This window comes from Aotus nancymaae, unplaced genomic scaffold (genome assembly GCF_030222135.1).
Source record: "Aotus nancymaae isolate 86718 unplaced genomic scaffold, 86718_ANA_hifiasm-v0.15.2.pri h1tg000029l, whole genome shotgun sequence".
Classification (NCBI taxonomy): Eukaryota; Metazoa; Chordata; class Mammalia; order Primates; family Aotidae; genus Aotus; species Aotus nancymaae.
Window position 1 is genome coordinate 81,511,904 of NW_026988442.1, and position 27,717 is coordinate 81,539,620.

The window sequence follows — 27,717 nt, forward strand, 5'->3', positions numbered from 1 at the left end:
TCTATGCAAGCACCAGTGTAACTCCTCTATTTATATTATATTTAAATATGAATGCCTCACATTCAAGTGCCTAGAATAGTAGCATTTCTATAATAACTGCCTTTTTCTTTCTCCAGTGCTTCTACTGAAGGATTATTGAATCGCCAATGCATTTCATGTAATTTCATGAAAGAACAATGTACATATTTTGATGCCAGTTTTAGTCCCATGAATCAACATTTCTTATTATTCTGTGAAGGTAAGATAATATATGAATTCTGATATATTTTTATTCATTGTATTTAATCAGTATCTATTGGTATCATTAGCCACTATTACTTCAGATGATTTCATATTCTTAATTTGTAAATTTTTTAAAAGGATATACATTATATATAGATTTACTGAGATACAATTTTTTACATATTTCATATAGAAATAAAAATTGAGAATAAGACAATAAACATTAACACATAATTAATAAGTGCTATTTGAACATGAGTAATTTTAAAAGGTGAATAAATATATTTATATCAGCAAAGCCATGCCACAATCATAAACTAATTTACCTGGTCTTTAGGAAAAGTAATAGTCTCGTCTTCTTGTTAAAACAATGCCTTGATTATTAAGACATTTAGGATCTATGGAAATTTAGGAGCTATAGAAATTGAATTCTCCTGCTTTAGCTTTCTTCAGTTCTGAACAATTACATTCACCATTATTATTTTTCCCATTTTGTAACAATGTGCTGTAGCCTTACATGGTTACATAGTATCTCTATAATATATTCACAGAAACCATTTTCCCTTTAATATGATACTGTATTTCCCAGAGATTAAATGGAACTCATGTGTCCTCTTTTAATGTGAGGAATTGAGTACTACTACAGCAGCTGATATATTAAGCTGTCCTTTTTAAAGACACAATGAGAGATATACCAAGACTTACTTTTTAAAACTGTTTTTCTCTTAATAAATGAAATGAAGTAATCAAAAAAGAAGTACTTGTTTAATGACACCAGAAAAAAAAAACCCAAAACATTAGTTTTGGATGGGATTTCTTAGAGAAGTGAAGTTTCAAGATAACTTTTAACAGTAACAAATTAGCTAGTATGTTTTAAATAATTGGAGATTATGGTTAATGTATTTTTATATTAATATATAATTACCACCCAATTTTTAAACTTTCCCTATGGATGAACTATTTCAAATATGCATGCTTGCTTTCTTTTTTGGCTGCGTGGCAAATAGAATTTAATCTTGGATCAGTGGATAAGTGGTGAAAGGGTCATGAATCAGCTTTCTGAACATCAGTGGCTATTCTATAAGAGACTAGAGATAAAGAGAAAGCATGTATAATTGGCTAAAAACAGAAATATAGAGCATTTGAGGGAAGAGAGAATCTTCACAATAATCTCTGCAAATAGTTTCCTTCCCATATACACTTACTCTTCTGAATAAAATATCTATAAATAGGAATGAAAGCTAGTGGTCTGGTTTCTGTTTCATTGTGTTTTAACCACAAAGTGCTTCCATTTGAAAAAAAAAAAAAAAAACATTATGTAAACTTACTTAGATGTCTTTAAAAATGTTTATACACATATTTTTAAATTCCAGGTCCAAGGGTCCCAGTGGTCAGCCTACATAATACAGACAACCCAGCAAGTGAGTACACAAGAAGACAATTCAGAATAGTTACGGTTTGCATTGGTCTTAGACATTATATTATGTATTCTGAGTCATATACTCTATAAATCCTTCTTCAAAAAAATCCCAGTGTGAGGAAGGCTTTGCACAAAGCATCAACTTGATCTTATGTATGTAAACAGTAAAGCAAGTGATGTGAGCCATGTTACAGGCAGGAGGTGAATCTTATATGCCTAAAATAAGGTATCTACTATACCTCACTCTAACAGAGTGATTGAAAAAGCAGGTACATTTCAGCTTACTGGCCTCTTAATATTCTGATTCATTCTTGCCTGGGGAGCATTACATACTGGGGTCTTTTGCAGGGGGTTAGGGGAGGGACAGCAGGGGGTGGGGAGGTTGAGGAGGGATAACATGGAGAGAAATGCCAGATATAGGTGACGGGGAATGGAATCAACAAACCACCCCGCCATGTGAGTACCTATGCAACAACCATGCATGATCTGCACATGTACCCCAGAACCTAAAGAACGATAAAAAAAAAAATGGCACAGATACTTTGGAAGACGGTTTAGCAGTTTGTGCCATGTGATCCAGCTATCACATTCCTTGGTATTTACCTAGAGGGGTTGAAAACTCATGTCTAAGCAAAACCTGCAAATGGATGTTTATAGCAGCTTTATTCATAATTGCCAAAACCTGGAATCAACCAAGATGTACCTCAGGAGATGAATGGATAAATACACTGTGGAATATCCAGACAATGGAATATTATCCAGCACTGAAAAGAAATGAGCTATTAAGTCATAGAAAGACATGGAACCCTAAATGCACGCACTATGTGAAAGAAGCCAATTTGATAAGCCTGCATATTATATGATTACAACTGTATGACATTCTAGAAAAGACAAAACTGTGGAGTTAGAAAAAGAGCAGTGGTTGCCAGGGGTTGGGAGGGCATTGGGAGGGCTAACAGACAGAGCACAGAGAATTTTTACGGCTCTGAAAATAATCTTCTGAATTTTATATTGATGGATACATTGGTCCAAACCAATAGAATGTACAATACTGAATGAACCCTAGTGTAAACCCTATGTAAACTCTTATCAGTGGTTATCAACTCTTATCAATGATATATCAATGTAGGCTTTTCAGTTGTTAAAAATGTAACACTCTGGTGGTGCATGTTGATAATGGGGGAATGAGTGTGTGTGATGGGGAGGGATACAGGGGAAATCTCTGTACCTTCCTCTTAATTTTGCTGTCGACTTAAAATTGCTCTTAACAATTAAGTATTTAAATAAATAAATATGAAGAAAGAAGAAAAGGAGGAAGAATGCTCTGTCATCAAACTTGTACTTCTAAATAACACATTGATCAATAAAAAATAAATAATTAGAAAATCCTTTGTGCCCAAAGGAAAATAAAAACACATCAGATCCAAATTTAGGGGTAACTACAGTTGTGATTAGAAAGAAATTTATGACTCTAACTTATTGTATAAAAATAGAAACACAACATATCCCAGTTTAGGGGGTACTACAGTTGTGTTTAGAAACCGAAATTTATGACTCTAACTTACTGTATGAAAAGGAAACGTTTAAATTGAAAATCTTCTCTTTCACCTTAAGAAACTAGAAAAAGAAGAGCAAATTAAAACAAAGTTGAAAGAAGGAGATAAAAAATGAATAAGAAGGAAATAAATGATATTGAAAATAGACTAGCAGTAGAGAAAATGTATAAAACCAAAAGGTGCTTCCCCAAGAAGATCAGTAAAATTGGCAAAATTCTAGAGAGAGACAAGAAGAAAAAGAGAAAAATGTAATGACATTAATAAAACATATGATGCCCATACAAATGCTGCAGATATTAGAACAACACTAACAGAACATTCTAAGTAATTTTATGCCAGTAAATTTGACATCTTAGATAAAGCGGACAAATTCCTTAAAAGACACAAATCGCTAAACATTCACGAGAAGAAATACAATATATAAATATGCAGTTAACATTCTCCTCACAAAGAAAGCTCCGGTTTCAGCTAGATTCAGTGGTGCATTCTATGCAACATTTAATTAATTAAAACCAAGCTTACACAAACTCTTTTTAAAAATATAAGGCAAGCATTGACTAGATTCCAAATCCAGACGTATATATTAGGAGAACAACAACAACAAAAAAAATCAAATTTTCTCATGAATTTGCTAGGTTTGACTTAATTTGCAAGTCAAACCTAGCAATTATAGAAAGCATGGGCTGGGCGCGGTGGCTCACGCCTGTAATCCCAGCACTTTGGGAGGCCGAGGCGGGTGTATCACGAGGTCAAGAAATCGAGACCATCCTGGTCAACATGGTGAAACCCCGTCTCTACTAAAAATACAAAAAATTAGCTGGGCACGGTGGTGCGTGCCTGTAATCCCAGCTACTCAGGAGGCTGAGGCAGGAGAATTGCCTGAACCCAGGAGGTGGAGGTTGCGGTGAGCCAAGATCGCGCCATTGCACTCCAGCCTGGGTAACAAGAGCGAAACTCCGTCTCAAAAAAAAAAAAGGGAAGTATGATTATTATGGCCATATTGGGTTTACCCAAAGATTCTATGTTTGCTGTGACCTTCAACAAACAATGTAGTTCACCATATTGCATTGACACCTCTAAGGATTTAGAAAAAAGTGGAAAATTTTGGCAAACAATAATAATAATTAATTAACAGTAATTCTAAGATATGATAAAAAAGCAATTCCTGAACTTCATGAATGCTATCTGTAAAAATACTACAGCTGACATCATGCTTAATAGTGAAAGAATGATGCTTCTACCTGAGGACTGGGAAAGTCAAGAATGTTTTTTCTCACTCCTGTGAAACATTGTAGTAGAGGACTTAGCCAGTAAAATGGGTAAGATAAGAAATATATGCAGTAAAGAAAGCTGTGTTTATTTGCAGAAGACATAGGGTGTACAAAATAAAAAGCAAGGAAACAAAAAAATTGTGGAATGTACACACAATAAACTATTGAAAATAAGTGAATTTATCATGTTACAGGTGTAGGTCACTACTTAAAATTCAACTATTTTATCAATGAAAATGCAAGATTTAGGAGTATTTTAAAATACTGTTTAAAGTAACATCAAAAATCCATGCAGTATCTAGGAATTAATCTAATAAAAATATAGACCTCCTCTATAAAGCTATATAATACTGCTGGGAGAAACTAAAGACTCAAATTGCCATAGACACAGACATATAGATAACTGTCTACAATATGTACACGTGGATATATATGTATACATATTCAAACATATATGTGAATGTATATATATATTTATGGATTCAAAGGCTCACTGTTTTTATGAATAGTCTCTCCAAATAGATCTACAAATTTAATGCAATGTATATACATCAAAATTCCAGCAAGTTACTGATGTCCACTTCATGTTTATCAAATAGTTTGATATTTCATTTTTGATATTGCTCCATTACTGTATTTTCAAGGTCATTACTCTTTTCTTCTGCAGTGTCTAATATATTATTAATCTCACCCAGTGTATTTTTCATCTTAGATAATATAATTTTCATGTATTTCAGATTATGCAGTATTTATTTTTAGAAAATATTACATGCTCATGCTTTTTCTACCTTATTAAACACCTGAACTACAGTCCAGGTGTCCTCATCCTGTGTTTTTGTAAGCCTTTTAATTTGCAAAGGTAGACATTGTGAATCTCATCTCATTTGGTGCTAGATAATCTTGTATTTTGCTAAAATGTTCTTAAGCAGATTGGTAATATGATTAGATTTGCATTTTGAAAATGTAAATGATAAATTTAACATAGAAGCAAGTGAAAAAAACTGGTATAGTAAAGCTCACTTAGTAATTCAGTAATTACTAAGTGTTGTAGTAATTCAGAAGAAAAATGATGAGTTAGTCAGTACCTAGCACAGCACCTGCCAAATGGTAACAACTGGATAATTTTTTGTTGTGTCACACTGTTTCTTGATTAATGCATAGGAGTTAGCCATTTACACTACCCTTTTTGGTTTACAGAATATTTTATATTGGAAAGCAATTCTATGCTGAAGGAAGCTATCCTGAAGAAGAAGATAGTAAAGCCAGAAATTAAAATCCTTCATATTGACGACTATGGTAAAGTTTTGTGCATGCTATGTTATTCAAGAACAACTTTCTCTGCGTCTTATGGTTTTACCTGTAAATGACTCTCCATCTTTAATATTTTGCTCTTTCTTTAAAAGAACTTCCTTTACAGTTGTCCTTTCCCAAAGATTTTATGGACCGAAACCAGTATGCTCTTCTGTTAATAATGTAAGTATTTTATTTGTTTTTGAAATAAAGGAATCTAAAGATTTTATATTTTTGTGTCTCACGTGACAACATTTGATTAAATAAACGAGACGTCCTCTAGGTGTAGTAAACCAGGGCAGCTGTCTGTTGTCTAAATTCCTCGAGGATTCCGTCACTAAATCATGTGTAAGGATGTGTAATTTTCTGAACCTCTTGCATCCCACATGGAGTTTGGTGCTACTGCCAAGAATAGTGACACTAAATAGTTTGATTTCTGGATGTCTGCTTAGCAATTACTCAAGCCCTGTGCTCTTTACCAGTTGTTTATGCAGCATTGAGGAACTTGTAATTCCACTGCTGAAACAATTGGTTATGTTTATATCACTCCTATCAGTTTTTCCTCCTGGATTCATGGCCTGCAGTAAGCTGCTCCCATGCCCAGAAAACTTGACTCAAGTTTTTTTTATCTTGAAATTGACTTTGAAATTAAATATCTTTATACATTTTGTAAGGCTATGTCGTGACTGTATAGTATTAGGCACCAAAGCCCCTAATATCTGATGCATAACTAACTTGATAATTGATGTAGCATTGTGTTCCGGAGAGTTATAAGTTATTTCCCTTATTAAGAGCTCAGGTAGCATGTTGATATAATAGTGCTTAAAATTGTTTAAAATTATGTCTTTAGATACAATATTTAGAAACAGTAAATATGAAACTAACATTTCTTATTATGATCACTGAGTATAGTGGATAAGTATTTAGTCTGTGGAATCGAATTTCCTGGGTTCAAATTCTAGTTTTGCCATTTATTAGCTGTGTGTCCTTGGGCAAGTTATTTAACCTCTTACAAGGCTAAGTTTCTCTAAATATAAAACTAGCATTACAGTACAACCTGTGATTTAAGAGTGCTTTGTAGATTGAGTGAAATACAACATATACAGTCCCTTAAACACTGCCTAACACATATGATTCTTAAAATTATTGGAATATAATTCTTTTTTGTGTAGATTGTATTTATTTTATTTAGATATTTTAATATATACAAGCAATTTTCCCTTTATTTTAAAAAACCACATAATATAGAAATAATATAATATTTAATTTTCTCTCTCACCCCAGTGTTCATTTCTAATTCTAATTATTGAGCTTTATGTAGTTTCTCATATCCAAACTTTTCTGCTTTGTCACTAAGAGCCAGAAAGCTCTGAAAGTTCTTAATGTCTCCCTAAGGAAGTTCTTATTTGCTGTTTCTTAATTCATTGTTTGTTCTTGTCCTTTTTACCTGGTTTTCTTCTGCTCCCATCTTAACTACATGTATCATTTACTGAGGAAAAATGTTTAAGGTATTAAAATGAGACAAAAAGAAAAAAAAAATCAACCCCATCTTCTATCTCAGTCACATCTCCCTTTGGTAAAAGGAAATATTCTTTTGATTCACTGAAAAATAAACTTCCTCAAGGAAAGGGACATCCCTCAGGCACATACGAGGCATCCCTCAGTATATGATGGCCTTCAAAATGGAAGACAAAAGAAGTGACTGCCCTGGAAGCATGACAGTTATGCAAACGAATATGTAGACAATTATGCCCACTTGCATATCGACCTGCTCTAGGGCAGTGTCACATATAGGGAGAAAACCAAATAAGGGTTAACAAATTCTCTTTGTTCTCTGAATCAGAGAAGCTAACTGGCTAATCTGGGCATCAGACCTCTGTTTTGTTCTAGTTGATTTTTAGTTTATAAGAGGAATATAAGGACCTACTCAAAAAACCAGTTTGAAGATTTCTCTTATTTGCAAGGGATATTTGGGTCTTTTTGAGAAGTAGGATTTTAGAGCAAAATGTTGGTTTTAGTGTCAGAGAGGACTGGGTTCAAGTTGGAGTGCTGAGATTTACCAATATGCTGCGGAATTTTTCTAATCTTTTGTTACCATAACATGGGATAATATTTATATTTAAATATATCACCATAGCGTTTGGTAGAGCATAAACACCTGCAGATAGTCTTTAATAAATTGTGAGCAGAATTTAAAAATAATGGCAAAAACTGCAATTGTTTTTATGGAAACCTAATATGGATAATCGTATTTTAAAGCATTTAGTTTCATTAATAGGAATATTTAATGTGTAATTTAATGCCCATAAAGTTGTTGGCAGACACTACTAAAACAGATAAAATAGTGTGGTGAGACCTATTCAATTTACTTTGCTGGTTTTTTTGGTTGATACAAGGAAGAATGAAAATAAATATTAAATCATTTCTAGTTCTTTCATTGTATATTATTTATACTTAATATTAATTGACATTATCAAAACTTTTGGTTTTTAGAGGGAAATTATCAAAAGCTTTGCAGAATGTGACTTACAAAATCCAAAATGAGGATTTCTTTTTAAAAAATTTATTTTTACAATATAATCTATTGTTTTTAAATTGCACGATTATTTCTAAAATATTATGCTTGGAAACATATAAGGGTCAGAATAGCAAAAGTATAAAGTGATTTTTAAGAATTTTCAAAATTGCCAATAATTTAAAGGCATATTTTTTTCTCAAGATTAAAGACTGTTTTCAGTGACAAATTGAATTCCCATTCTAAAAAGTAATAATAATAATAAATTTTCTTCACAAGTGAGCAATTAGACAGTGGTGAACTATAGAGTGACTGCTATTTAAAGGAGTCTAGGAGGTCATTCAGTGATTTTGGCGTCAGTACTTTATTGCTGTTTTGTGCAGTATATCTGGTACCCAACAGAGTATGAGCCATTTCTTGATCTGTAGAGATGGGTTTACATCCAAGGAATTAAATAATGAATGCATGAGTTAGAATTAGGCTGCAGCAGACCCCTGAGTAGCTGAAAGAAAGATTGCCCTGGAACAAAGTAGCCTCTGGTAATTTGGAAACCCAGTTCTTCTCAATCTTTATTATGGATCTTCCAAAGAAATGGTCCTTTGACCTCCCTTTCTTGGTCATGTGTTTTGAAACTCAAACTTAATTTCATAATATTTAAAATATAAGTGAATCAACGATTAGTGTCAATGTCGCATTAAAAAGAGTATGTGGGATGGAGTACATACCACATAAATATTTTTACTGTAATAGAAAATCTAAGAGCCATTGGCACCGCAGATGAATCTCAGTGACCTGAGTTTGCTGCGCTCTCTGTGGAGTCATGATCCCCTTTTTCTGGCCAACTTCTCCAATTCCCCCTCCAAGTGCCTACTTGTTTTTCTCCTGCATTTCTGCTTAACATTATAGGTAGTCCTTAAGGCCTCGAAGTCCTTATTCATCTTTACACTTATTCTCTACACATCTATATTCATTCCAGCTCTTATAACCTCAAATTGTTCTTTTTTAATATTCTTATTTGCTACTCATGTATGTGTAACTTAATACAATACACATCTACCACGTAGCTTTTACATATGAGAAGCTGTGCTAAGGGCTATGGGTAGATAAAAAGAAGATTGAAAGCATCTTGAAGTCTGTAATAGTTATTTGGATTGTTCAGTATGTCTCCACAATGCCTAATATACAGAACTTACTGACTATCCTGTAATCACCAAATAGTGCCAAGACTGAAGGTGTTGTGGAAAATATCCTGCAGTTGCAGATGTTTATTTGGTAAATAAACATGAATTTAATATACTTAGATGCTGGTAAAAGCAATCCAGAAAGTTGTACTGTTACTGAAAAAGAAGGGATTTTTGTTTTTGTTTTTGTTTTCTGTCTCTGTGAAGAGAAGCAGGATCGGCTCTGGAGTTTAGTTCAGTACCAGGGGCCCATCATCGCTTCCCATTGTTTCCTCTTTCATGTCCAAGTTATCCTGCCACACTTGTTAAAGGTCTAACTAGGGAGACAGCAAATGTTCAACAAGTAATATTAACTTCCAGAATTCAACATATGCTATCATGCCTCCATGACTTTCTTTCCTTTCTCTGAGTTCATCTGCCTTGAAATCTCAGGGAATTCATGACCATCCATCAAGTCTTATCTCCCTGGAGCTTTCTTCCTCTCTCCTCCTCTGTCAGTTTGTGGATTAGGTCATTCTAACTGGAAAGTATTAATCATTTTTATCTAGAGTCTCATCAATGAATGTTTTGTGTATCAGAATCCTATAATTTGGTCATCTTGCTAGAAGTGATCTGTTTTCTATATAACTATTCTTTTAAACAGTGTGATATAAGTAACTGATCCATTCACAGTGAGTGAATATGTTCAGTTATTCATATCCAACAGTCAAGATAACATCATTGCTGGTCTGTTACACACACATTTCATTTCCTCAAACAATTTGAAATATTGTTTAACATGTAATTAACATCAAGCTTTCCGACCAGTGAGACATCCTATCTGAACGATTTAACTCCACGCTGCTATACTACATCTACTTACACTTCCTTTCTTTAGTTTATTACTTTTTGCTCTCTCTCTTTTAGTTGCTTTTCCACTCTGCGGCTAGGTTTAACTTTGCAAAATCTATACCTGAGAAGGTAGCCCTCCTATCTAAAATCCTCTCATTATTCATTCATCATTGATTAAGATTTTACCTCACACTACGTAATAGTCTTCTTAATATGTTTTCTATTTTTCTCTTCATTTTCATCTCATACCAGCCACCCCCAAAGAGAAATCCCATCCTCTAGATATAAGAGACTGCTTTGTTCTGGGGAACACCACCCCTTCAATCAATCATTACTCCGTGTGTTTTTACATAGCCTCCCCAGTGCCCTTAGTTTGCCTGGCCACCTGAAAAAGTTCTATTAAGACTTCCAGACACACTTCTAGGTAATTTATGCATACCTCTGTTATAAACATGTAACCATATCAGCTTACAATATTTACTTTGCTTTCTCTTCTATTAAACTGCTAACTCCTTCTGAATTGTTTTGCTATAAGACACTAACTAGAGCAGTATTTGGTAGAATAAATGAATGAATATATGAATACATCAATGAATAAGTAAACAAATCAATTAACCCTGAGTTTGTCGTCAGGAATGAATTAAGTTGAGATGGGGAAATGGAGAAATAAATGATTTGTGAGTTTATAATTGACTTCTGGATGGGTCCATTTCTCTCCAGTTTAGTTTCCCACTCGGTAGAATGAGACCTGAGTTTCTAATTTCTCTTACAGTCTTTCTGGATAGTGCTGAATATTGATTGATTTTCATGCTGCCTCTTTACTGTTTCTTTTTATAATTTTTTATTGAGCTTATCTTCTTAAGATAATAAGAACTGATATTAGCTACCATTTATTGAGTGTTAATTGTGTAAAGAGTGTCATGCTGAGAATGTGTAGGCACCATCTTTAATCCTTATAGAAATCGTCCAAGGTAAATACTACTGTCCTTATTTTAATACAAGGAAACTGTATAAAATATGTCATGTATGTGTTCCCCAAGATCATAAGCAGATAAAGTTAGGGTTTGGACCCAAGTTTCATATATCTATTTTCTGTATTAAAACCTCTGCTATATTACCCAATGCTGCCTCCCTATGTATTCCACTGTATTATGATAATTATTGGCATATTATCAAAGAATGATGACTTTAATCAGAGGAGCCTTCTCTACCACCAAATTTTTATAACCTTTTGTTCTTTCCACTGAACAGTTTATAATAATTTCTGAAATATAAAATTTTACACATGTACTATGTTAATGCTTTGGTGTAAAGTATTGATTATAGAAATCATGACTGAGTTCATTAATATTCCACAAGAGAGATCAAATTCTCAGCTCAGATTATTTAATAAAATTCTGAATTCTCATCAAAATGTTCACTTTGTGGGAAGTTTTTTCTACTCTGTATTTATTTCATGGATTCCTATAGTTTTAGCAGATCAGATTGTCAAAGGTGAGTTCATTTTGTTTCCCAAGGATGAAGACATATATATTTTAATAACCTCTAACGTCATTTGATCTTCTATTTGTTCATGCCAAATACACATCTACATTTACCCTTAGTTTCTTGCAAAAATAGTACATATACTGTCTGATATAGATGAAAGAGGTAGCTTGTTGATATCAGTATTTGTCTCAAAGAGTGATTATTATTGCTTTGCCATGTAATGAGGTTCAGAGCTTAAATTTTAGGTTTATCATTTTTTATATCTTCATCATTTAAATGGATGGAGAATGTACCCATACTGTAATACATAGAAAATGATTGAGAAGAAAAAAAGGCAGTGGCATTTAATCTTGTTAATAGAAGGGAAGAAGGTGATCATTTGTTTCTGTTTTTTTCTTGAAAATATTTAACCTTGTTCTTTCACAGTTTGTAGATAATGCCTCTCAAATATCAGCATTAATTTCTTACCATTATATAAAGTTGTACAAACTCTAAGTTGATGTATTAAGAAAGTGCCATTGGGGAAAAATCCAAATTTGGATAAATGAGTAGATAATGCATAAGCTATAATATTCATTTAATGATTATTTTAACAGGAATATATATATATATATTATATGTATATGCACACACAGAAACACACATGCCATTTCAGGTCTTCTGTTAATGCAGGTTTTAGATATGCATGGATTCACAGGATTATATGAATAACATAATATGGTTTCATATGAATGATATGGGCTTATTAAGAGTTCCTATTGAAAACATACGTGTATATGATATATTTACAGATACACTATTGAATACTTTTTATAAGAAATATTGAACTTCTTAATTTAAATAGTTCATAGTTTTGGATGGTCATATAAGTGTAGTTATTAATGTAAGAGTAATTCATATTGAAATTTTTTTCCTGTTTTAGTTATTTATTTCTAAGAAAAAAATTAGGATATAGTATTAGCTATGTTATTAGTTTAACATGACTTTGAAAGGTTAAGCTACAAATACTAAGATACAGTGTTTTCTTTCTGGGTAATCCCACACAGCCCCATGTCTAAGGAGTACATCAATATTAAGTTATTACAGGATTTTTTAAATAATATATTATTCCCTTTTGACTTATATATAAAAACAATATGTTCTGAATCATGTAAGCTATGTACCATGTAAGTTAAAGGGTGTCTATGATGATGGGAGGCTAGGCCAGAGCTCCAGGCTTTTCTCCTAGTCCACCACACACACATATATATGTGTGTGTGTGTGTATATATATATTTTACATATATATATGTATATAGTGTGTGTATATATATTTTACATATATGTGTAGATTGTGTGTGTGTGTGTGTGTGTGTGTGTGTGTATTAAGTTTTTTCTTTTGAGATGGAGTTTCGCTCTTGTTGCCCAGGCTGGAGTGCAATTCTGTGATCTCGGCTCACTGCAACCTCTGCCTCCCAGGTCCGAGCAATTCTCCTGTCTCAGCCTCCTGAGTAGCTGGGATTACAGGTGCCTGCCACTACACCTGGCTAATTTTTGGTATTTTTATTAGAGATGGGGTTTCATCATGTTGGCCAGGCTGATCTCAAACTCCTGACCTCAGGTGATCCACAAACCTTGGCTTCCCAAAGTTCTGGGATTATAGTCATGAGCCACCACGCCCTGCCCACACATACATCTTTGAGCAACAAGTAGTGTGCAAAGTCCCTTACTAAAAATTACAGGGCTTCTAGGAGATATAAAACTTGGGAAGAAACTAATAATTATTATATTTTTGAAACAAAAACACAACTCAAATAATACAATTGTTATTAACATAGTAAAGTTGTAAGTAACGTTGTGATTTGGAATCAGTCATTTTCATCCTTGAACTTCAGCTTGTTCTTCCTCCTTGAGGGCATTCTCTTATAGCCATTTGTTCTCATTTTTATCATGCCATTTTTATCAAAATTATAAACCTGATCTAGCTGTAGCCTTCTTCGTTAATCCACTGTTTGTGTCCATGTTTTCATAGCCTCTGTGGCTAGAGCTCTCAGTTGTCACCTGTCCCTCAGTAACACAAAGGAAGCATAATGAATTGGAAACTCCTAGATCAGCCGCAACTCACTGGAAAAAAGTGCTTCCTCTGATTTTTAGCTTTTTTTCTGAAGGTCCCGATATATTGCTAAGACTTTTTCTTTACTTGTAAGAAAATGTGAAACTGAGTACGGTGGCTCACGCCTGTAATCCCTGCAGTTTGAGAGGCCGAGGCGGGTGGATCACCTGAGGTCAGGAATTCAAGACCAGTCTGGTCAGCATGATGAAACCCCGTCTCTACTAAAAATACCGAAAATTAGCTGGACGTGGTGGTGCACACTTGTAATCCCAGCTACTTAGGGGGCTGAGGCAGGAGAATCACTTGAACTCTGGACACAGAGGTTGCAGTGAGCCAAGATCGCACCACTGCACTGTAGCCTGGACAACAAGAGCAAAACTCTGTCTTGAAAGAAAATATGGCTCTGATTACCTCTAAACTTTAATATCTTGGGAAATGCTGTGCTTTTACCACTATGACAGTGCATTATACTGGCATAATCTCCCTTTTTCATCACATAGAAAATATGTTGTAAAAAATAAATCCATGTTGCACAAAACATGTTGCATCTTTGAGAATTGAAAGTGTTGAAAATTATATTTGTACATACATGTTAATGTATAGGTTATATAATTTTAATTTATAAGGATACTAAAAAATGTATATGTATATAACATGTAGTTTACATACTTCCTATGCTTTTTAAAAACTTTTTTTCTCACAGCATTACAACAGGGCAGATATTCTAATCCTCACTTTACAGGTGAGGACACTTGAGGAACAGAATTGATGCACAATGTACTTCATGTTGAACATCTACTAAGAGGTGAAAATTTAGCAACAATGTGCATTTCACGCTTTTATTACTGTTCCCTAAAAAAAATTATAGGAATAAAGGAATTTAAAATATATGGTGTAAATTCAGAAAAAGGCCCATAATTTGAACTTAATAAATAAAAGAGATCTTTTTTTTTTTTTTTTTTTTTTGAGACTGAGTCTCACTCTGTCACCCAGGCTGAAGTGCAGTGGCATGATCTCAGCTCACTGCAACCTCCACCTCCTGGGTTCAAGCAATTCTCCTGCCTTAGCCTCCTGAGTAGCTGGGACTACAGGTGTGTGCCATGACCCCCGGCAAATTTTTTGTATTTTTAGTAGAGAGAAGGTTTCACCATGTTAACCAGAATAGTCTCCATCTCCTGAACTTGTGATCTATGCACCTCTGCCTCTCAAAGTGCTAGGGTTACAGGCATGAGCCACCATGCCCAGCCAAAGAGATTTTTAAACACCTTAAATTTATAATCTTAAGAATTCCAATTTTCTTTTGCTTTGAGGATATAATTGCTTATATGCCAAAGGTACTAAGTGAATATTTTGTTGAGGTCAACTTTTATAATTGTGTTCACTCCAAAAAACTGGTGTTATTTATCTATCTATGGTGTATAATTTCTTTACCTCTATGTGTCAGTTTATTAAGTTTTAAAATGGTTCTGCTAATGCCTGCTCATTTTTAGTATTATAATCATTATTATTCCTATTTAACTGAGGCATAAACTAAGCTTAGATTTAAAATTCCCTATGTTTATAACCACACTTGGGAGCTGCTAAGTGGATTTTTAGAATCCAGGTAAAGGATTATATAGCTAGAAAACTAGTATTGTATCACCACTGTACATTACTGAAGGTATCATGATGTCCTACCAAGGATGAAACACAGGTTGAAAGTTAGTATATAATTAGCCTGTAGCCCTGTATTATCAATCCGTTACATGGATATGTCTCCCTCGATATTGTCTTCTTCAGTATTGTACTCACTACATTCCCATGCTGAATTGCACTCTCCTTCAAAAAATGAGAAATCTAAGTTTGTTGTGGAGATTGTCACCTGCTTCTTTTTTAAAGATATGTACACTTTGTTCTATTTTTTATCTAAATTGCCCCCCGACCCCCAGTTCCTGAAGCAAGCATGTAGAATATTTTCCGTGATCATATCCAAAGCAGACTTGCTGCATAGGAGAATCACATTGTAGTTATGTGCACATGAAAAGTGAGATAAATTCTCCTGCCTTTGGTGTGTTTATAAAATATGCTAAGCTTTCTTTTAACCTTGAGTAATTTAGGTATGACCCTTCCTAAATGCAAGAGAATAGATCAAATGCTATCCTAGCTCTGTGATGATGTAGCTATTCCCAGCAACTGAAAGAAAAGATCATCAAACAATCTTCCCTTTCTACTTACTCACCCACACTGTTAGCAATTATCTTAAATGGAAATTGGCCAAAGGATAAGAATTAATGTAGTAAGACTTTGACAGCAAAGATGATTAGGAGATTGGACATTCCTTCCATTTTATTGAACAATTTCTGGCTGGGAGATGTCCCTGAGGTCCTTTTCTAATGGTTCTATTCTAATATTTTCATGTGCTGTCTAAGATGTTTATCTTGAGGTTAATTTTGTGTGGATAATGCTAACAATCCATTTTTGAGTTTTAGAGCTGGCTCATTAATATCCATACTGTTCAGTGTTTCAACTTGTATAACAATAAACCTTTCATTTTTTGGATTTGTACTACAATACAAATAACTCGATTTGAACAACTGGACTCTGCTTTTTCTTTATTACTCTTGTGATAGTCATTATGCAGTTTTTGCATCAGGGTAAGGAGATAATCTCTGGCTTTCATTCAAGATAAAAAGCAAAATAGGATCAAATTCCCTTCAAGACAAGGAAGTGCGTTTGGTCAGCGATAGTCGATCATGACGAGGAAAACTATTTCATTAAAAATAGAAGGGAGAAAAAGAGGAGAAGTAGAACAAGGACTAGGGAAGAGATAGAAAAAAGATTCACTTTTATTAATGCAAAACACTCAAACTTGGAGATCAAGAAAAAAACATTAAAACATCAAATATATATATTTTTTACTTCTTTGAAAACATGAAAATTTCAGATTGAGGAAAAACATTAAATGAATTTTTCAGGTTTATCTGATGTCACAGACAACAGTATTAATGACCCTAAAATGTACTGAACTGACCCACATATGAATAAGTGAAAATACCTAAGAATTTTTTCTTTAAAATCAAACTATAACTGAGTTCAGAGGCACTCTGGATTTTAGCAATTTAAAAGCAATATATGTTGCTAATCTAATTACCAAGAAGCTCATAAGATACCTTTAACACATGAATAATAAAATTGCAAAAATAACAGACACTCGTTCAGTAGATATATGCTCAGCATCATATATGTGTGTAAAAGGCACAATATTTCTTTTCCATTTGTATGGCCATATAACTATAATTCCAAGTCAGCAAAGATTTGGTTATGTGACATAAAAGCTATTATAAATAGAATAATAAAGAGACTTTTAAATTATCAGTATTTGTGCAAATACACTAGAGGTCAAGAATACTTTGATGACATAAATCCACCTTCCATGAGAAACTATGTTCTTGAACAAGACTGCAGGAATTACTAATGGAGAGTTGCATAGAAATAGCCAGATTTAGGTGACTCATCTTCTAAAAGAACAATGGAAGGTGAAAGGTCATGTCCCAAAGTGTTGTCCAGAACAAGTTTAGTAATATTCAACACCTATACCGAAGACCAGGCATTTTACCAAGCTACATATAAAATCTCATTTAATCTCTGCTGTAACTCTACTGAGTAGATGCTATTATCTTCCTCTATACCAAATAAAAAGCAAACTAAGGCATGGGTGTTTAAACCCATTGGACCTGGACCCAACTCAGTTTGATTTGATCCCCATATCACCTGTACCTTTTCGACAGTGACATGCTTACTTCTTTATAAGGTCTAGGTCATTAATGCTGGCAATTTTTCTAAAGGCTTGACAAAGGACAAAGTCTGAGAATGAAAATAGATGAGTACAAGTGATTGGAGATTAGTTCAATTTGAGAATTTATGAATGGAATTTTCTAGACATTATCAGGTATGCTTCATTATAATCACCACCAGAAAGAAAAATCTTAGAACTGCAAGATAGCCTCTTGGTAGTGGCATGAACAACCTTGATCGTATCAAATGCTTTCCTGGTTATGACTTAGAAGAAAAGGGATTCAACCAAAAGTTGCATTGTAAATAAACTAGGGTGAGAAATTTGAAGATTATCTTAACAGTATCCCTAAGGAAAGAAGACTGGAATGTGGACAAGAAGCAGTTTTCTGGTAGAGAAAAGTAATGTTACTCTTTACATGATTAAGTAAATACAGTGTAGGAGAAAATTCATTCAGCCATTCTTCATGTAGGAAAATTTGTCTATGAGAAGGTATTTTAAAATAATAAGAGATAAATAGAAGGAATTGGCCCAAGAGGCCCTTAGCCAGTAAGTGTACCCATGTGTACATACTGCTTGAAAGAGGGCAAACTTCATTATACTTTAGACATACATATGCTGCAAATAAATCACAGATTATAAATCTCTATAAAATAAATTTTTAATTAAGCCAAGGCAAATATTGTTTAAAGCGACTATCCTATGTCAGTCTCATAGATAGTGGATTACGTCAGAATATAAGGTAATATTGCTCTTTGCGTATTGTTTCCTTTTCCTTGATTTTTATTCATTCTGTTCTTTACTCCTCCTTTCACATTCTTTTTGAATTCATAATACCTACAATATAATTGCAACCCTTGGTTCTCAAGGATTCTAACTCTCAACCAGGTACTCATGCAACTGAATGAACCCGTTGTAAGCCTAAAAAGAACAATGAACTGAGATGACTAGAAGCAATTATCTCTATGTCCCCACTTTTCACTGTTCATGGGAAATGCTGTCGTTAAAAAAATATTCTTCCTTCCAATTATTATAACCCAAACTTTAATGATAAGGGTAAGAGCTTTTAAAAATGTACTGCACTGATAATCTGTGATCTTAACAATTTACCACCAAACATTACTTACAAAATAATAAAAATAAAAAGAGCAATTATTTGCTTAAGGTACCTCAGCAGATTGGTAACAAAATCAAAGACTAAAGCCTTGTTCTTCTGATTATAAATTCAACTCTCTTTTTAGAATTTAATTGACATTTTGTGAACCTGATCAAACATGTAGTTTGAACAAATCTCTACACTTTAATTCAGTTTTGGTATAAATGATACTTTGTTATGTCATAAAGAGGTGGCTTGTTCTGTTATTTTGAAGATCTTTTGAGTATTGTTTGTTTTATTCCCTTTTTTCTATATTTTATTATGTTGTGAACCCCTCATCCATACAGACACATGCAGTGTTGAAGGTATTGAAATAAATGAGGATTCTGCCCTGAAAGACCTTAACTTCTAGAAAAGTTTGCAGTCTTTCTGCTGCTTGTGTTAGGAAATAGACACGTTTCATATTGCTATGACCTTTTCAGTGCTTAAAACAGATGGAATTGTTCTTTTCACTACAAATTTCAACAAAGTTGTATGTCCCCACTCTCAACCTTGAAACACCCTTCTTACTGTGAATCCCCAAAGATTTCTGAGACAGAGACACAAAGGCAAAATTGTGTAGAAGGAAAATGGTGAAGACACTCAGGAAAAGAAAAAAAGAACTAAATCAATTGGAGCTCAGCAATCATTCACAGTCAATACACACGAGTCATCATACTCATTCATTAGAAGGTAGATGATTTGTCTGTACATTCTCTGTAGTCATCCCTAGCACCAAATGTTTTGCTGTTCCTACCTTACTGAATAAATACTCTTTGCTTAGCTTTATTTATAAGTCTAGCATTTTCTGCTCAACACTTTGTGAACAAGTAATCGCTATCATTTTCCTGCACATGCCTGGCTTGTTCCTTATGATGGGAATGATTAGCATCATAATCCATGTTCTTTTAAATGTATCTTGAAATAGATATGCCTATATTGTGTACCAAAGAAGAAACAACACCCCATTAGATCACAGAAATGGGTTCAAAATGATGGGTTCATAGTGAATTCATACCATTTTGTGGTCTAACATTAAACCTTAGAAAGACTAGATTCAAGTTTAAAATGGCAATTTAGAGAAGAGAGCAAAAGAGTGAAATTGCAGTTTTCTTCCATAGGTGTTGCAATCATGAGTAAAGGATTGAAGGTTTTGTTTTAAAAATCTGTAGCCATTTACTAATTGTGAGTTTGAAAACTGCCTTTGAAACTTTATCTTAAAATAACTTATTTGCCTGCCATAAAATGTTTGACTTATTTACATTTTAACTCAACATAACTTAGTTTTGAACTTCAAACATGGCTGTGAACAAGGCAGTGTGTTATATGCAAATTGGAAAGTCTTATCTTCTAAATAAACAAAACAATTTACATTGCCTTAGAGCTGCTGCCAGAGTTTAAAAGTGAACAATCCTGCTTTAAAGCTGACACTCTACTGATCACTTCAAGGATCTGTTGATTGCACTTTTTTATGTCCTTGTAAGGCTTTAGATTTCATTGGTTCATCTAGAAAATGGGAATACCTCTGACATAATAGCTCATACTACATAACAATTATGCTTTATTCATAGATATTGTACATGTAATTACTGTACAACTAGCCAAAATTCTTTATATAGTTCTCCATTTTTAACTGTAACTCTAAAGAAATGTGCTTCACATAAGCAAAATTGTCTTCAAATAAAATACTAAAAAACAGTTTTTATTGTTCTATAAATCTAATCATGGTTTTGCTCATTATACTTCATTAAGTATTTTCAAATACCTTATGCCATTAATGCTTACAAAACGTCTTTGAGAAAAACAGGATAGTATTTGCCATTATTATAGACACAGACGGAGTCCTAGAGTTTCAGTTATTTTTTGCCTGTGTTCATAGTGAAGTTGAGATTCAACCTTGGTATTTTTACGAAGCTTAGTATTTAAAGGTGAAGTTAATCTTTAGTAATGTGTCCTTTGTGAATCAAAATATTTGCAGTAAATTCGCTAGCTTCAAAATACAGTGTCATTATGTAAACTCAAGTCTTTTCAAGGTCTTTCCATTTTAAGCTTCATCTGAGTCTATTTTCCCTGAGAAGGTCTATTTCAACAAGCATCGGCTATGTCCTACATACATTAGAAATTGTGCTAGGCATAATGATTCATGCTAGTTCTCAAATGTGAAACAAGCTGTATCATTATCAACTGGGGAACTGAAAAATAAATAAATAAATAAAACAGCAATTCCAGACTTACTTCTGAATGAAGACATTAGAATTCTAGGTTAGATCATAGGGATATGTGTAGTAACTAATTTCAGATTATCTCATTAAGAGCAAATGTTGCATAAACTAAAATACGTTTTAAAAGAAGTTAGAAAAGAAGAAAATCTAGGTTACAAACACTGTGGAAGGACAAGGCATATTTAGGTTTGAATCACTGATGATCACCATTAAATGTGTGATTTGGAAAAGAATGGAGGAGAGTTGTGATTAATTTCTATGGCACAGTTTATCTATGGTGTTTATTTATAATACATGTCATAAGCCATGTAACAGAAAACTTACTCCCAGAAAGGTTTATTAAATTTTGGAAATATAGAGTACATGACATAATGGATCTTAAGTGCTTAGACCACGGAAGGCATTAATATTAGTTTGCTAGGGGCACCACAACTAAATACCACTGACTGGATATTTTAAACAATGGAAATTAATGTTCACAAAGCTCTGAAGGCTGGAAGTCCAAAATCAATGTGCCAGCAAGACTGGTTACTTCTGAGGCCTCTCCTTGACTTGCAGACCACCACCCTCTTTGTGCCTCTTCATACGGAAGTCCCATTGTATTTGTGCACCTCTGGGGTCTTTTGTGTGTCCAAATTTCCTCTTCTTTAATAGGCACCAGTCAGATTGCATTAAGGCCCACCATTATGGTTTCATTTTAACTTAATTACCTTTTTAAAGGACCTGTCTCCAAATATGGTCACAATCTAAGTGACTGGGGGTTAGGATTCAACATATAAATTTTGAGGAACACAATACATCCCCTAACAATTTTTAATAAATTTTAGTTGCTCTGTGTTTTGTCTGATTCTCTACTTACTTTTTTATGTAACTTACTGGTTTCAAACAACCCCTGTATCTGCTAGGTTTCATTTCTTGCTGAAAGGTTATTTGCTGTAGTAAATCTAATAATCTGAAAGCTTGTTATTGGAGATGGTTTGTATATTGGGGCTTCTAGATAAGCATTTACATAAAGAGGAAGGCAGGAGAGTTTGATGTTTTTACCTTGAAGAGTGAGTAGGGTGGGAATTTCTCACAGGTTGCCCAACTAAAAATGAAGGCCCTTTCAGAGTGGATTGAATGCTATTCAGATCTATCACATGCACAACTGCCTTTTGGAACTATACCTAGGTATGGACCTGTGATTGTATCAGAATCTGATTTTTTTTTTTTACTTTTTATGTATTCTAGAAAATAAACTAATAAATATTTTAAGCTGACATTTTAAAATTTTACCTTCTTTTTCCCTCTGGAAAGAACATTCATGCTTTATTATTCGTGTGTCTTTCTTTCCTTCTAGCGTTCAAATTTTTCAAGCATATATATATCTATGCTTCTTGCTGTCAACTTTAGTGATAAAAAAAGAAATTTTCTCACTGTTTGTTTAAATTTTCCTCATTGAGAATTCTACCACAAAAACAAACAAAAGAAACAATTCAGGATATTAACACAGGTTTTTTTTTAGGTTAACGTTATTTATGGTTATACATTTCCTGCTAAATTTTTATCAACTTTCCATAATTGGTTCTGCTATCAGACCCTTCAACCCTTTTAAGCCATTTGTAAGACATTTTTAAAATACACCGTGTGGAAGAAATCCAATAAAGATAGACCTGTCTGCCAACTTGACAGTCACTCTTTAGAAATGCCTTTTTGGAAAGTACCATCCATTTTTCTTCATTTTTCCCCATTGAAAAATGGGCTAAAGTAATTACTATTGCAGTGTTAAGTCATACTTTCATTTCATTCAGGGAACTTTTCAATTAAATTTTACAAAGGAAAATTGTATTTTTATCTTCAGGTTTATCATGAAGAATTAACAGAAATTTTAATAGCCAGCACAGTTCTTTTCCATTACTTAAGTTAACTAGTGAGTATGAAAGCTAAAATTTCTACCAGATTTTCAATTGCTCTTGTTTTGGTCCAATATGTTGGTTTTTGCAGGGATGAAGAACCAGGAGGCCAACTGGTTACAGATAAGTTCCATATTGACTGGGATTCCGTACTCACTGACACAGATAATGTCATTGTAGCAAGATTTGATGGCAGAGGAAGTGGATTCCAGGGCCTGAAAATTTTGCAGGAGATTCATCGAAGATTAGGTTCAGTAGAAGTAAAGGACCAAATAACAGCTGTGAAGTAAGTGTGTGCACATTTTCTTCTCTGTTTTCTATAATGACAGACTCTAACACATATAATATTACTAACCCTGATACAAAGTTTCCATTTTAGTGATTCCGCAATTTTGTAAGTTAATCATAAAGCCTATTGCATTTTTTTCAAGGAACTGTCACCCTTAATGCTATAATAAAAGAATTCTCATATTTCTCCTCTGGAATTAAAGTTCACTTTGGATTTATGAAAGTGGGCTATAGTATAATTATACCACTATATTATTTATTTATAGTAATCCACAGTGTCCGTTATATCCTTAGTTAATCACAATTCTTGAAGTTTCACAGATACCATTACCACACTGGCATGAATGTGTGACCTTAGAAAGTTAGTAGGTTCTTTAAAACAGCACACAGAAACCAGATATTAAATTGTTCAAATGTAGATGTTGACTCAATAGGCCTGGAATGGGGCCCAAGCTTCTGCATTTATAACAAGCTTTCAGGTGATACCAAACTACTAGACCATAACTTTGAGTAGCAAGATACTGGAGTATATGACCCTTACACATGAATAGAGCTACAGTCAGTAAAGCATTTCTAGTCATTAGCTATTGTTTTGTTTGTATGCATGCCAAGAATAAATTTACATGTTCATTTAACTGACAAAGATATAACTATTGTTTTTCTTTTTCATTGCAGATTTTTACTGAAAGAACCATACATTGACTCCCAAAGATTAAGCATTTTTGGAAAGGTAAATAGTAGAAATGCTGAATCTACCTTTCAATCTATATCTGTGTGTCTGTCTGTCCATCCTATTACACATTCACAAGAGGCCAGTTGGTTACAGATAAGTTCCATATTGACTGGGATTCCGTACTTAGTAACATGGAAAATATCACTGTAGCAAAATCTGATGGCAGAAGAAGTGGATTCCAGGGTCTGAAATGTGTATATATATATATATATATATATATATATATATGTATACATACATAAGTTTATTGTTTGTGCGTTTGTATGTATACATATGTAATTACATGCTTCATTATGATTCTTTTGTGTAATCCTTTAAAAATGTTATAGCATAATTAGCATTAGGTATAGTCAGTCATTTATTAATTCAGTAACTATTTATTGGGCAGTTAGTGGGCACCTGGTGTTAGAAATAGAGCAACAACAGGGCAAAAGGGGGCTTTGTTTTCATGAAGCTTATTATGTTCCAGAGAGGGGAAACAGTAAATGAAAAACATAGTTTCATATAGTAATAAGCCTCATAAGGAAAACAAAGAAAAACTGATGTATAAAATGTAACTACAGAAACGGCCAGTGTCATTAGGTTGAGTGGTCAATTTAGGCCTCTCTGATGAGGTTATATTTAAGCCAATACCTAAATAACAAATGGAAGCTGGTCAAACAAATCTCTTGAAGCAAAATATTCTCCATAGAAAAAAAGCTAGCAAGTATAGCAATCTTAGGAAAACAGATAACAGGCTTAGAAGCTGAGAGATGACCAGTGTGGATAATTATGTCTTCTGTGCTCTCTGCAAGATATTTACTTATTGCAGTATCTGTTATGTCAGATTCACTATCATTTTGACAGTGGGAAAATAGACCTCATATAGATATTTATTAAGCTAGTTTTTAATACATCAGTGGACAATATATTATAAATGTAAAAACATGAAAAAAAAACGGGAGACCTTGAACTATTTTAGTTTAGAAGGAAAGCACATTCTTGGTGTTCACGGTTTTAAACATATTATATTTTCTACTATTCATAAGTAACCTAGAGATCCATGATATAAAATAACTGGTAACTTTAATTGGGGCATAAATTTCAGTGGTACACAATGACAGGTGGGCGAATAGAAAAACACTTAACAAATGAGCAAAATATAACTCGGTGCAAATCACCACCATCCTCTCTCCACTTCAGACATCTGCAGTGTAACATGCCTTTACAGTATTCTACGCTTATTATCAGTAATAGTCAACAGATAAGTAGAAATATTTTGTGAGCATTGCTCCTCCAACATAAATACAAACAAGTAAATAACTGAAAGTGCATCCCTAGTAGTAAAGATTAAAAAAAAAAAAAAACCTCTAAGAAAGTGATTATTCCAAAGAAATGGAAACCCTAGATATATTAAAAAGTAAAACAAAATCTGGTCTCATACTACAGCACTGTTAAGCCTTAGGGACATTGTACTAGGTGAAGATAGTCACAGAAGGACAAATACTGTATAACTCTACTTACTACATGAGATAGCTAGAGTGGTTAAGTTCATGAAAATGAAGAATGAAATGACAGTTTCTAGGGTTTGAGGGGAGAGAAAAAAGGGAAGTTTTTTTTTAATGGATATATAGTTTCATATTTGCAAGATGAAAAGGTTCTGGAAATTTGTTTCACAGAAAGAAATATATACCTGACACTACAAAACTGTGTGTTTAAAAGTGGTTAATAGGGTAAATTTTATGTTATATGTTTTTACCACATACAAAAAGAATACATGCAGTAGGGAACATTTTACTCCCTAACAGTCCTGAGATATGTAATAATTTACAAGTGGTTTAGGGTTATACATTTCAGGACTCTTCTTACTGCATACATAAATAAGCATAAAGGACCAAATAAGCTTTTACAAACATTCATGGAAATTCAGAGAAGATTCAAAGGGTTGCAAAATGTCTCAGGGAAAAGAGCAACAATGAGCTGGGTGGTGATCAGCAGGTAGAGGAGAAGGAAAAGAGGCTCATGCAAATGCAGTGTTGGTAAGGGGAGTATGTGTGGAAAACATGAAGTAGTTGACCGTATTAGAAGAATGATAGGCAATAAGAATGAGAGGAAGACTGGGCAGAGATGGTAGAGGATCTTCCATAGCCGCTGAGAAATTAGAAGCCGAGCCTAGAAACCATGGAAAAATAACACTCTAGGCCTCAAATTTAGAAGTTCAAAATCTTTTTCCCCCAGTCGTCATTGTATAGTTGATGTGCCTCAGAGCAAATGACTCTGGAAAACTAAAAGAGTGACATAGTAGGCTGGGCGCGGTGGCTCACGCCTGTAATCCCAGCACTTTGGGAGGCCGAGACGGGTGGATCACGAGGTCAAGAGATCGAGACCATCCTGGTCAACATGGTGAAACCCTGTCTCTACTAAAAATACAAAAATTAGCTGGGCACGGTGGCGCACACCTGTAGTTCCAGCTACTCGGGAGTCTGAGGCAGGAGAATTGCTTGAACCCAGGAGGCGGAAGTTGCGGTGAGCCGAGATCGCGCCATTGCACCACTCCAGCCTGGGTAACAAGAGAGAAATTCTGTCTCAAAAAAAAAAAAAAAAAAAAAGAGTGACATAGTATAAAAACAAGTGAAAATATGAATGACTTCATCTTAAATAGAAAAAAAAATTCCAGGTCAATCAAACAATTATGCATATCTGTGACTGGGTTATAAATTAAAAGTTTAATTTCTCAGCGTATAAAAAACACTGTTAATCTTAAGATTCAGTAGGCCTTGTGATTTTTTTTTCTTGAAATGTACCTATTTCAGATTCAAATTAGGTTATGCTAAACTCACAAAATGGGTTGGAAAACAATGTTCTTGCTATACTGATTGCCTGGGAAAATTTGTTTAAAATTGGAACTATATTATAAAGACATTAGGGGATATAGCTTTCTGTTTTGTATTAAAAATTTAATTAGTTTTTAAATTTATGTAATCAATAAAAGACTATTAACATTTTATTTCATTTCTTCTGGAGTCACTTTTAGTACTTTGAAAAGAATATTTTTTTCACTTCATATAACTTTTCAGAAATATACACAAACAGTAATGTATAATAATGTCCTCTTATTATATGTTTCAGCATTTCACTTGTGGCAGTAATATCCCATTTGATTTCTGTTATGACTCGCCAGTGCCTTCTTGCTTTTGCTGGGGCCCTCTCTTGCTCTCATTTGCACTCACGGACTTCCTTTATTGCTCTTGGTCTTCCTTTTTTTCTCTCCTTCATCTCTCTCTTTTTTTCTCAGTGAACTGTATTTTCTGGCCTGGTTGTTCTCTATTTATCTTTGTTTTTTACTTTACTAGTTTATATTCTTGCCATTATTACTTTTCTTCTACTTTTTACATCCATTTTATCCATCAATTATTAATTTGAATGTCTAGTTTATTAACTTTTTATTCTTCCTTTCTAACATAAGCATTTAAATTAAAAATCCCTTTGAGATGCTCTCTTAGGTATTTTTCACTAGTACAGATATAGAGTACACTTATTAATATTTAGTGTAAGTATCTCTTTATTTTTCAGGATAAGTCTCTGTCTTCTGTTCTTATTATTTTCATTTCAAATTGAATGAATTAATTTTTCTGTACTTTTCTGTAATTTACTGACTATAATTGAACAGTGGTAAAGAATTGATCAGGATAACAAAAATACTTTGAAATTTCAATTGATTTATGAGTTAAAAAGGGAACAATTTTTTTTACCTTTATCAATTATTTAATTTTATGTAATTATTTTTTGTTTGTTTGTTTTACTTGATCCTGATTAGCAATTTTATCAGCC

The 27,717-nt window shown here is 33.5% G+C and overlaps 1 protein-coding gene across 3 annotated transcripts in view; it reads left to right on the top strand.

Annotated features, from left to right (window-relative positions):
• Positions 1-27,717, top strand: part of DPP10 (dipeptidyl peptidase like 10) — a 1,408,189-nt gene that overhangs the window by 1,360,554 nt on the left and 19,918 nt on the right. For all 3 annotated transcript variants that reach the window (XM_064382830.1, XM_064382829.1, XM_064382831.1), the window contains exons 16-21: positions 117-238; positions 1,596-1,643; positions 5,667-5,765; positions 5,873-5,942; positions 22,978-23,172; positions 23,850-23,904. In XM_064382830.1, coding sequence (XP_064238900.1) covers positions 117-238; positions 1,596-1,643; positions 5,667-5,765; positions 5,873-5,942; positions 22,978-23,172; positions 23,850-23,904 — 589 coding nt within the window. The remainder of the gene's footprint in view (positions 1-116; positions 239-1,595; positions 1,644-5,666; positions 5,766-5,872; positions 5,943-22,977; positions 23,173-23,849; positions 23,905-27,717) is intronic.